At 36.6% G+C, this 13,029-nt stretch overlaps 1 protein-coding gene across 3 annotated transcripts in view; it reads left to right on the top strand.

Annotated features, from left to right (window-relative positions):
• CLINT1 (clathrin interactor 1) overlaps window positions 1-11,633 on the top strand; it is a 65,865-nt gene extending 54,232 nt beyond the window's left edge. Inside the window, exons 9-12 of one of the 3 annotated variants that reach the window (XM_060008447.1) lie at window positions 1,955-2,029; window positions 5,782-6,074; window positions 7,949-8,153; window positions 9,351-11,633. In XM_060008447.1, coding sequence (XP_059864430.1) covers window positions 1,955-2,029; window positions 5,782-6,074; window positions 7,949-8,153; window positions 9,351-9,697 — 920 coding nt within the window. In that variant the 3' untranslated portion in view covers window positions 9,698-11,633. The remainder of the gene's footprint in view (window positions 1-1,954; window positions 2,030-5,781; window positions 6,075-7,948; window positions 8,154-9,350) is intronic. The other 2 variants (XM_060008448.1, XM_060008449.1) reach the window with 2 other exon arrangements.
• Window positions 11,634-13,029: the final 1,396 nt, after the last annotated feature.

The raw sequence follows: 13,029 nt of genomic DNA on the forward strand, positions 1-13,029 counted from the left end.
GTTCACGGTGAGTGAGTATATATGTGAATATGTGCATCTGTAATGAGGTGAAGGAATAAGGAATTTGTTAGGCCTGCTGATAGTTGACTACAGTAAATGTGCATTAAAAAGAAATACCAAGTTCACCTGTGTCAGAAACTGATTTGTTCCTTTTATTACTCCTGGCTATTTATTAAGAAGGGGAGATGGTTCTAGTTTAATTAACCCAGTTGAGTGTAGCAGATGGGACAGAATGTCTTGCAGCGATAAGACAATTCAGAAATGGCACCAGATGTTGGAAGCTGTCCCTGGTGGTATTTGAGTGCAGCCCAGATGTTCCAGTCCCACCTGGCTAGTTTCTAAGCACTGCAGGCTAAGCAGCTGTGATGTAACCTATATAGTGTTCACATAACAGTAAAAGCACTATAATTGAACTGCCGCTCTAAATTTCTAAGGTTGTGACTCTTAAGAGGTGAAATCTTTAAGGACAAAAATAAGGACAACTATTTAAGATTTTAGATCCTTTGACTATTGCTGTTTCATTGATAACTGAATTGAGGAGAAGTGGAATATAAAATTTAACAATGTTACTGTTCAAATTATAGATAAAAGTAAATATTCGTACCTATTTAGTGTTTACAAATGAAAATTTGTATGAGAATGTGATGTTATGCATGCAGATTGATCTGCAGCCTTATGATTTGAATCTCACGCCTTTAAAAACACCAATCTGGAAGTAGCAAAAAGCTACTGGTTTTTTTTCAAGGATTAAAAATGCAAGTATTTTGCAAATATTTGCAAGTAAACAATAGGAAAAAATAGTCCACGTAAATCATTGCATTCATTTTTCTTCCTATAGCTATTAAAACTGATTACTATGCAGATCAACTTCAAGGGTTTTTGGGGGGTTTTTTTCCCCCTTTTATTTAAAAAAAAGTCAAACTGCAGAAAATTTGTCACATTTTCTTTGTCTCTCTCTAGTTCTTTTTTGGTTTTGTTTATTTATTGTGCACCGTTTGAGAGAATTGCAAACATCATGACATTTTGCCCCTAAGATACTTCAGCGTATATCTCCTTACAACAAAGACATTCTCCTTCACAATCATAATATAATTATCATACTTGGGGAATTTAACAGTAAAACAGTACTGTTGTATAATAGACCATATTCACATTTCCCTGGTGTCTCAATTACGTCATTTCAGTATAGCACTTACTTAAATATCCAGAGTCCAGTCAAGGATCACCCATTTCATTTACTTGCCATGTTTCTTTAGGCTTCTTTAATCTGGAGTGGTCCTAGTCTTTTTCTTTTATGATGACATTTTCTGAAGAGTCTTGAGAGCTGTTTTGCAGAATGTCCCTCAATTTGCATTTGTCTGATTCATTCTTCATGACTGGAGTCAGGTTAAATATTTTTGGGAAGAATTTGGGTGATGATTTCTTTTTTAGTCCCTTTATATTAGAAGACCCATGAGTGCTATTTTGTCCGATTATTAGTGACATTAAGTTTGAGCACTTGTTTAAGGTGGTATCTGTCTGATTTCTGCACTGTAAAAGTAGCTTAATCTCTTTTTATTTGTAATCTGTGGAGTGATGATTTGATTACCCAGCAACATTTTACCCAGGTTTTAGCATCCATTGAAGATTCTTATAAAGAGCATAATTGGCCAGATAAACTGCATGCCTACATTATGTTCGTGAAATGTGAGTAAGGGGTAACTGTAACCACAGTTGTAGTATCTATTATATTACTAGTTATAGAACTGAGGGATACTGTAAGAGAGTCTGTCCTGTGGTAGCTTAAAGGGAACATGGTGACATGAAAAGCTGGATCAACTAACTAGCTGTTATGATGGGTCTTGGGGCTCTAGTATTGGGTATTTTTTGAGTGCAGTGCTAAAATGGCTTCCTAAAAGTGCTATCAGTTGTGCTGTGGTTCTGACAGTTTTTTTTCCTCATACTTAATTTCTAGGAGGATCAGCTGATTTATTTGGAGGCTTTGCTGACTTTGGCTCAGCCGCTGCATCAAGCAATTTCCCTTCCCAAGGTACGATATGATTTGATTGGCCAGAAATCTAGGGGCAGTGGAAATGTTACCAAAACAAAACAACCCTTCACCACCCCACCCCCATCTGCTTCTTTTGGCCATTTTCTACTTGTAGTAGTATTTATAATTCCCAATTCCCAAAGAATTTATTCACAAAGGTACTTTATTGGGCCAGTATCCTAAATGTGCCAGACGAATTAATCTGGTTGCAGACTACTCAGGTACACCTAAATAAAATTGCCCTCACTCATAAGTGACTCTTGTTTTATTTTGGGGGGCGGGGGGGGGCAGGGAGTAGGTGCGTAGGGAGTGTGAATAAGTATAAATCTCGTTTTAGCAGCAAGAATATTATGGTTTATGTTTAGCTTATATGATTTTCTTGAATAAAATTCAGGGACATTGGAGTTGGGCAGACCATCTTACCAAAATTCATTTCTTTATAATTTAGACATCTTAAAAGAATTTCTGTGAAAAATAACTGAATTTCATTTTGGCATATCCTTAAATGTGAGCAGTTGAACCTCAGGCAAAAAAGAATTCCTCATTCCATGTTAAATTAGAAATTTTAAAATACTCTAGATTTGTTGTGATCATTTCACAATATTTGTAAAGATCAAATCATTATGTTGTCCACCTGAAACTAATATAATGTTATGTGTCAATTAACACCCTCAGTTTTTTTAAAATGGCAAAAAAAAAAGCTAACATCCAAGCAGAATATAGGCTTTAACATAATGGACTGAGGTGAAGGGCTTGTATTTTTCCCCCTTATTATTAATATTTTTATCTTACTACCTCTGCCATATACTTTGGTAGCTATTTAACTTTATGAAAGCCTCTGAGCCTCCACCTTTCTAAAATTGGGAATAATGCTACTTGTCATGGTTCTTTATAAGGATAGAGTAACGTCTGTAGAGACGTGTAGAATAGGGTCTGAGTTCATTATTAAGTGTCTTTTAGGTTGTAAAGGGGTTGGTTCTAATGTTTTTTTCCATAAAATTTGGTCAGTCTGAAGTTTGAGAGATAATATAAAAAATTTAGCTATAAAAATCATAAACATGAGGTGAGGCAAGGAGGAAATATTTAACTGAATTAGTTTTATTATTCATTTCAAGTAGAGTCATCTATCCCCATTAATTGGATTAAAATTTATATTTAGTACTGCCTAGTTTAGGTTAGTGAGGATTTAGGAAGAAAGACGCATAGGTTTTAATGTGATTTGGGTTATTTGGACCACTTGTGTAAATTCCAAGTATTTCCCAGAAACCAGGATTGTGGAGTAATGAACTGCTTCATTTTAGAAGTGTGGTTATACCTTGTAAGGGTTAATACCTTGCTATAGGCAAATCAAAGTGGAAAATGAACATTGCCCTAATTTTACAGACTGCCTGTGTAATTCTCAAAGTTTTTATGTATATAAAGTTGGCTACTATGCAAATAATTCAAATATGTTAATGTTGCTAAGTGATAACATCTCTTCATCTTATGTGATTAACATAACCTGATCACCATTACGCAAGGGGCTGAAACTGTTGCAACAATGATTAATGATTGCTGAACAATATATGCCTCACTAGAAATCTCTTCCTCCCATGATTAATCATCTCAGATAAAGTTTTCAGATGGGGTAACACATTTTGCCCCAGTTTCCATTCTTATTCTGTTTTCTAGATCAAGCAGATAGAAAATCAGCATAAAGTTTACCTTTATCCAGCAGTCTTCCTTAAATTAGTTTAAATTGTTTAATACATAGAACTAATTGTAAAACTCTTAATTCAGTCTTTTTGTAAAGAAGATCAAAGACATATTTTAGCAAAACCCGGAAGTAATGAATATCAGCCCAGTTCTTATATTAAATTGTTGGTAGAACTTGGGGTTTCTAAGTGAATTATTTTCTCTTTTGAGGGTGCTTACATTACAAAATGGTAATAGAACATATAATTTTAAAGACTTAATGTTATTGTTCTCTTGATATTTAGCATAATGAGACACAATATCATAGTGGGTGGTTACCTTTTAGGCTAGACAAAATGTATTTCCTAGTTGTAAGTGAATATATAGTGCAAAGAAATTAACTTGAGCTACATACTGTTCGCTTTCAGATGACAGTTTATATGTAGCTCTTTCTTCACCTTTGCTTTTTTCAACTTCCATTAATTCATATTTATCTGTTTGTCCCTTTCTTAAAGCAAGGTTTGTTTACTTAGTATAGCCTAGTTTAAAAAAAATTTTTTGCAAGTATCACTTGCCTTTATATTTATTGTGTTCCAAATAGTATTATGTATGCAGAATTTATAGAAGCTTGACTTATACTTTTATATGGCATACCTAAAGGAAAGAAAGTGTGATGCTTTGCCTCTCCTCTGTCTTTTCACAATTAATCCAAAGTAACAATAAACCTCAAATGGCACTTACTATATATTAAGTTATTCAGTCTTCGCAACTTAGATTTTTTAAAAAGTATGGCACGGGGGACTTCTCTGGAAGTCCAGTGGGTAAGACTCCATGCTTCCACTGCAGGGGCATGGGTTCGATCCCTGGTTGGGGAACTAAGATCCCGCATGCCTCACGGTGTGGCCACATAAATAAATAAAAGCTCTCCTTTAAATAAAATAAAAATACAAAGGCACAGAGAAGGTTAAGTAAGGTCACACAGCCAGTAAAATACAAAATCCGTTCTCTTAAATATTTCAGTCTATTAATTAACCTATTAATTTTTTTTTTTTTCCCACGGTATACGGGCCTCTCACTGCCATGGCCTCTCCCGTTGCGGAGCACAGGCTCAGCGGCCATGGCTCAGGGGCCCAGCCGCTCCACGGCATGTGGGATCTTCCCGGACCGGGACACGAACCCACGTCCCGCATATCTGCAGGCAGACTCCCAACCATTGCGCCACCAGGGAAGCCCTAACCTATTAATTTTTATATTATTAAATGCATTAAATCTTTTCTATGCATTAAATCTTAAACTTGTTACAATTATACTTTGAAGCATAGTGATAGTTTTGTTTCTTTTTTTAAATATTAGCATGAGTTCCCCTCTTAAGACTATACCCCACTTTTTACTTAAATAGATTGAACAGTCCCATTAGAAGTAAACAATGTACTAAGGTTATATATCATGGCTCTCTGTAGCCTTTGTGTTGTCAGTGGAAGCATGGCCAAATGGGTGAGAACTTCTTACAGAAATTTAGTAATCCTAGTCTTAATTTTATTGAGTTTTTGGGTTTTTCTTTTTAAAGAATTTGGGGTTTTATTTACATGAGATGGTATAAATCACAGTCTGATTTCTCTTTGAACCTTTCCAAATAATGATAGAACAAAATGAGCTGAACTGTCTGATTTTACTGAGTTACTCCTTGCATGAAGATTCTGGATCTCCCAGCAAAGAGTTTAACCAGTTTAGAGGTTTTTTTCTTGTTTTGGGGGGATCTCAGGCTAGTTCATATTTGTTTAGCTAGAAACTTATTTGATATGCAAACTTAGGTTGAAGGAAAGTTTTAGTTTCTGTAATTTCTTTGTGTCACCTCAGACCTGCCAATGCCAAGAGATGGATTTTACTTTATATGTGGAAGTTTTTTTTCTTTGCCACCTTGTTAACACTGGTGGAATATTCATGAGAAAGAATAATGTCCAGATGGAGATGGTACCTGCAGATGTTAATCTGGATGGACACAGATCAGCTCTAATTTGTTTCAGTTGGAAGATTGTCTGTGGATTTCAGAAACTTTCTTACCCTTTTTTCTTTCTCAGTAACAGCAGCAAGTGGGAATGGAGACTTTGGTGACTGGAGTGCCTTCAACCAAGCCCCGTCAGGCCCTGTTGCTGCCAGTGGTGAGCTCTTCAGCAGTGCCTCACAGCCAGCTGTAGAGCTTGTCAGTAGCTCACAACCAGCTTTAGGCCCACCTCCAGCTGCCTCAAATTCTTCAGACCTATTTGATCTTATGGGCTCATCGCAGGCAACAATGACATCTTCCCAGAGTATGAATTTCTCTATGATGAGCACTAATACTGTAGGTCTGGGTTTGCCCGTGTCAAGATCACAGGTAAGTTGTCTGCCTCCCTTGGAAACTGTGATTCATAATCTTTGAGATGCTCTAACTATCTAATGGCAGATTAGCATAAAACAGAAAAATAAGCAAGTGACACATAGATTACTTTTGTACATTGCGTTTACCTTGTGTCCCTACCCTGGAATAGTCATTTGGGTTCTCCAGGGCAAGGCCTTCTCACTCTTCTTGCTGTCCATGCAAAGCCAAGTGTGATGCCTTGCACAGAGGAGGCATTTGTTGAAAATTTATTGAACTAATAAACAAGTTGGAATTTAATAGTTTAAAAAATTGTTTTTAAGATTAAGGAATAGAGGAGTTCCCTGGTGGCCCAGTGGTTAAGACTCTGCGTTTCCACTGCAGGGCATGTGGGTTCGATTCCTGGTTGGGGAACCAAGATCCCGTGTGCGTGCTGCACGGCCTAAAAATAAAAAATTAAAGACATTAAAAACAAGAGAAGAGGGGCTTCCCTGGTGGCGCAGCGGTTGAGAGTCCACCTGCCGATGCAGGGGACACGGGTTTGTGCCCCAGTCCGGGAAGATCCCACATGCCAAGGAGCGGCTGGACCCGTGAGCCATGGCCGCCGAGCCTGCGCGTCTGGAGCCTGTGCTTCGCAATGGGAGAGGCCACAACAGTGAGAGGCCTGCGTACCGCAAAAAAAAAAAACAAAAAAAAAAACAAGAAGAAGAAGGAATAGAGATATATTGCTAATATAGAAAATTATTCTCTAAAATAATGAATGTTCTTCCCTATTCTGGACCTGCTCTACATTATATAATGTTTATATAGGCTCTTCTTTCAACTCTTATTTTCATAAAGGAAAGTAACTAAACAGGAACTTTTAAATTCACTTTTTAAAATTAAATCTAAATTACCTAATACTAGCTTAGAATTCAAACAAGTGCAGAATATATGTGTCTGAGTTGTATCAGAAACTTGCTATTTTTGACTCAGGCTATTCTGAATATTTGTTTATGATGCTAATTATTCATTTTAATATGTAGAATCTCCTATTTTGGGTGTTAGGATGAAGGAAGAGAAGAAAGAAGCAGAAAGGTGACTGATCTGTATAACAGATATTAGACCTAACATTAAGAAAAAGGACATGAAAGCCATACCAGTACCATTAAATTGAACTGAACAAACTCAAGCCAGTTCACTGTTTCTTTCATATGGTCTAAGCATAAAGCCAATCTACTAATTTTCAATCTTAATTGCAACTGTGTTGTGAGTCTTTGCATTGGTCCATTTTAAATTATTCTTCCTATTTGTATTTATTTCCCTTTTTCTGTCCTTGTTACAATTATTCTGGTAGTAACTACCAGGCACCTCTGCTGCTTTTTCCTGAATTTCTCCTTTCTTCTGTATTGGTCCATACTGTACCAAATTCCACTAGTGTTGCTTGCTTTAGGCAATAGAAATATACATGGAGCAGGGATATGTCAGTCAGGTTATGTGGAATGTAATTTGCTGTTTTGATGGTTTTGTTTTTTTAACATGAGAAATCATACCCCAAATTCCATTTTGTACAAATAAATTTCCACTTGTATATTTCCTTAAAGTTGTACTAACCCAAAGTTAATAGTTGCCCCAGGATTGTGGCTTCTAGACTTGGGGTGATGGGAGGATAACTGTTAGTGTACATATGTTTTTTCCCCACCCCAAACATGATTTGGACTTCAGAGGAATATTATGGGAAGCTGGTGATTCAGGATATTGAAGACCTTAATGTAGAACATTTGTTGTTCTTATTGGTTTCAAGAGTTTATTACAAAGTTTAGTATATATTTCAAGTTACTATGATTAAATTGCCGTCTGGTAATCTTTATAGAGCAGATGCTTAATTTTTAGAGCATTTTTCTATTTTCCAGCCTTTGCAAAATGTTAGCACAGTGCTGCAGAAGCCTAATCCTCTCTATAATCAGAATACAGATATGGTCCAGAAGTCAGTCAGCAAAACCCTGCCCTCTACATGGTCTGACCCCAGCGTAAACATCAGCCTAGACAACTTACTACCTGGTATGCAGCCTTCCAAACCCCAGCAGCCATCACTCAATACAATGATTCAACAACAGAGTAAGTTACTGCAAGACATCCCATTTCTTTGTGTATTTGTAATCCTTTGCCCTTATGCCAGGACTACTTCAAGCCATGAAATAAAACTGTACTGAAAGCAACTGTGTATTCACTTAAGATTGTTTTCACATAATACCTGGTATCCCTCCTGGCACATTGAATTGCTTTTTATTCTGCTCTTGACACGTTAACATTTATTGTATGGTGGTGAGTTTTGGGAGCCTGATCACTAAAATAAAAGTATTTGTTGAGAAAAAATTTTTAATATAGGCAGATATGTCAAGAAACAAAAATCATCTGAACTCCATAATCCAGGGATAATCACCATTAATTCATATTTCTTCACAGTCCATCTTTTCTAACCACATTTTTAATACTTGAGATCATTCTGTCTATATTTTTGTTTCTTGCAGTTCATATTCAACATTATTGTTTTTTCTGTGTTGAATATTCTTAAAGAAAGAAAGCATGGGGCTTCCCTGGTGGCACAGTGATGGAGAGTCCGCCTGCCGATGCAGGGGATGCGGGTTCGTGCCCCGGTCCGGGAAGATCCCACATGCCGCGGAGCGGCTAGGCCCGTGAGCCATGGCCGCTGAGCCTGCGCGTCCGGAGCCTGTGCTCCGCAACGGGAGAGGCCGCAACAGTGAGAGGCCTGCGTACCGCAAAAAAAAGAAAGCGTGATTTTTGGATCTTTATAGTTATCCATCATATTAGTGTGCATTTCCTCTCTTGCTGGTTATTTCAGTTGTTTCCAGCTTTTTTCCTATTATAAATAACTCCATGGTTTTGTATAAATCTTTTTACTTGTGATTTTTTTCCCTTAATATAATGTTCTAAAAATAGAGGGAGTCAAAGGATATAAACTTTTTAAGGTTTTTGATACACAGTAGCTCTTGACAACTTGTTAGGTCGGATTCAGTAATAGATTTTATAGGAATGGTTTTAAATTGCCTGATGTTTTCTGCCAGCCCACTCTTACTGTTTCTACATCTTGGGGAAACCAGAGCTAACAGCCACTGAATATTTCTCAAGAGTAAACAATACAAGTTAATTGACTTCTCTTGTAAAAAAATCACTATAAAGTAATTTTATTGGAGCTTACAAGTATTGATGGTCAGGAAGATTGTATTATTTTTCTGCTCTGTGAATCTAAGAATTCAGTGTGATAAAGTTCTTTTGTCTCTTTTCTGCTGTTAGATATGCAACAGCCTATGAATGTGATGACCCAAAGTTTTGGAGCTGTAAACCTCAGTTCTCCATCGAACATGCTTCCTGTCCGGCCCCAAACTAACCCTCTGATGGGGGGACCCATGCCTATGAGCATGCCCAGTTTGATGACTGGCACCATGGGAATGGCCCCTCTTGGAAATAGTCCAATGATGAACCAGAGCATGATGGGCATGAACATGAACATAGGGATGTCAACTGCTGGGATGGGCCTGACAGGCACAATGGGAATGGGCATGCCCAACTTAGCCATGACTTCTGGAACTGTGCAACCCAAGCAAGATGCCTTTGCAAATTTCGCCAACTTTAGCAAGTAAGAGATTGTAAAGGAGCAGATTGAATGAAGGATTTTTAGTGGTGCAGATAGGTGATGTTGGGATGGAAAATGCTAGTCAACTCCCCTTTCTTTCATCAATTAATTAAAATAAACCTACATTAAGAACCAAAAAGGTTGTTTTATAAAAGCAAAATATCTAGTATTTCAGATGGCCAGGCAAGGGCGCTTCAGATGAGGCAGTCAGAATCATTTTTCCCAGTGAGACTTAGACCACAAATGGGGCAGTGAGACCACTGAAAGCCTTTATAAATTGAGGAGCCCATTTTAATATCATAATATGTGGGAATACTAGAATAGGGCTGAATAAATGTGTTTGAATCTCTAATTTTATACTTTTCTTTTCCTGAAGAACTTGATTTTTCTGTCCCTGAATTGCCTTGTCACAATTGGGTCTGTTCCTTTTACTACCACTCTTGAGTCCATATATGAAATCATTAAAGTTGGATGATCAGTTTTTTATAAAAATATATATTTTTGTCCAAAAAAGGCATACATATGTGATTATGGCTAAATCAAAGGTAACTGGAATGTATATACTTTTGCTAATGTTCCAGCAATACTGCTATTATACTATCCAAATTTTTATTGTAACAAAACCTCTTTAAGCAATTGGTGATAGCTATGGGACTTTTCCCATTTCTTCTGCTATAATTATCCTGTGCAGAACTCGGAAAAATATTTTTTTCAGGACTGCTCTATGGCTTCCTTTAAAAGAAAAGAAAAAACAAACCTCCAGTATTTTTATTTGTTCTTAGCAGTCATTATTTACACTTTGCAGTGATAACTTGGCAAGGCTTCCTTCTGTGTTTATCCCTGTAGCCACCGTGTAATAGTCAGGAACAGTCAAAAAGAAAAATATTTATTTTTTTTTTTGGTGTCTTCAAAAAATTTTTGAAAAGGGTAAAAATCCATTAAGACCTTCAATATAAATGTTAGAACTCAACAATGTTGGCTTTTAGATTTTATACAGTATTGTTTTGGTTTTGAGTGTATATAATATGGCATTAGCAATATGGTTCCAATAGAGAGGAGTTAAATATATATATTATTAAAGGAGACCTGTAGCAGTCAAAGATTTTATCGATTTAATGGCAAATAAAGGAAATTAATTAAATTGTTTTCCTGCTGTAATTCTGCATTAAGGTCACATGAAAATCATGATTCTAGAGTTTGGAATGCAAAATTGTTTCACCCTTAAGCTGGGAATATTTTTTAAAATAAATACTATAATATAGGCATCAAATTATTACCTCCCCACTTTGTGTTGAAATTTTTTTTATTGATAAAACTTTGTTTCCATTGTATTCATAATATAGTTCTGTTATACATAACATTAAAATGTTCATTAAAATCAATGTTGAACTGCTTTTTCTTTCATTATGTTAGACATTAGAGACCGTTTGGGGAAGAAATAATTATAATTTGGGCAAAGTAATTTTTATAAATAATTTAAAATTATTTAATGACTTCTCTATTCCTTCCTATCAGACTGCTGTTAGGAATTAAAAATGAAGCAGCAAAGATATCCTGACCTGCTCCATTCTTGCTAATGTTCCATCTACAACATTTCTAATTAGGCAGAAATTCATGTACTTCAGCTAAGTGGTAATGAAAAGTGATTCATTTGCTGAATAAGAGATGAGAGAGAGTGTAATTAGCTGACTGTGGTTTTTAATCTTTCAACAATTCAATGTGTTTAAATTAGTTTCAAAGAATAGGAGCTTTCAAGTGTTGTTACTTCAGAGCAATCAAGCCAGGCTCTGGTGGCAGTTTGGAGAATATCTTCACTGATATTTAAAACCCGCAATCTTAAATGAATTTTTTCTTTAAATTGAGAGGTATGGCATCACCTTTTCGAATATGTATGGTTCTTAAAGGAAATAAATATTTTGTTTCTAAACTTTCGTGTTTAAAATTTCTTTCTAATAAAACTGATTTATTTCTAAAGCATTTTCTTTACTACTATGCCTTCTTCCAATGTTGTATTCTGAAGACAGAAGGGAACCCCTACCTTAGTTATTACTGTACCTCAACATACAGTCTGCTGTCTTACCAGTGTTTTTGTTTCAGAGCCCTTGAAAGAAAACAAGAATTGCCTCACTGGGGTTCCATTCAATTTAATGACTTGTCTCTGAAGGGGTTATTAAGTGATACCTAAAGAAAGGTCTGTATACCCCAAAACAGTTTGGAGCTGCCAAGAAAATACTCTTCTTTAATAGTCTTTTGGGCTCCCTTTTGCCCATCCTGTACCTCTTTCCTTTTTCAATAGCTTCTCTGTTGTATCTGTTTTTCATTTTGCCTACTATTTTGTGGAGAGAAGGAATTAGTTACTCTTCTTGCAATTTACATATAATGTGTGAATCTCCCCTGCCATTCCAGATTCATTTTTTTCCCTCTTAAAATGTTTTTTACTTCTCTGATATGATCTTCAGGAACCATAAATAGACACAGTGTTCTTGTACAGTACTTGGGATGTCTACTTTTTTGTTTAAAATAAATTGCCTGAATGATACCCCATAATGCCGTTGGTTAGGAGCTAGTCACTAATAAGTTGAGGCCTATAGTTACTTATATTTGGAGGGAAGGCTTAATACCCTTTTCTTCTCAAATATTTTTGAAACACTAGAATAAAGCTAACTGTCCTAAGCACAGAACATACCTTATGGTAAATAGATTTCTGAAATAAACTGGCTTTGTGTTTCAGCTCTCCTGGGAGATAGCACTGCATTGTGGAAAGAGCATGGACTTGGAAGCAGACAGATCTAATCCCATGTCAAGCCCTCACTGTGTGACACCTTGATCAATTGACCTGACTTTTCTGGGCCCTAATACATTTTTTCTAAAATTAACTTAAAATATGGAAGTGTTGGATAATTAAAATAAGTGAGATCAGCAGCACTGACATATATATGCTGTAAATGTTTCTCTGCCTCTCATTTTTATTATTTATGCAAATGTGCTTACATATCAGGAACTTCCTATGTGCCAGTCACTGCTAACCGTTTCACATGCACGTCATTTAATCTGCATAGCAAACCCCCAAACCTCATACTCCTAAAAGGAGTGTGTAGTTAAGAAAGCCTGAGAGGGACTTCCCTGGTTGCAGTGGTTAAGAATCCACCTGCCAATGCAGGGGACACGGGTTCAAGCCCTGGTCCAGGAAGATCCCACATGCTGTACAGCAACTAAGCCCGTGAACCACAACTACTGAGCCTACGCTCTAGAGCCCGTGCGCCACAACTACTGAGCCTGTGCTCTAGAACCCACGAGGCACAAATACTGAGCCCGCATGTCACAACTACTGAAGTCTGC

This window comes from Delphinus delphis, chromosome 3 (genome assembly GCF_949987515.2).
Source record: "Delphinus delphis chromosome 3, mDelDel1.2, whole genome shotgun sequence".
Taxonomy (NCBI): Eukaryota; Metazoa; Chordata; class Mammalia; order Artiodactyla; family Delphinidae; genus Delphinus; species Delphinus delphis.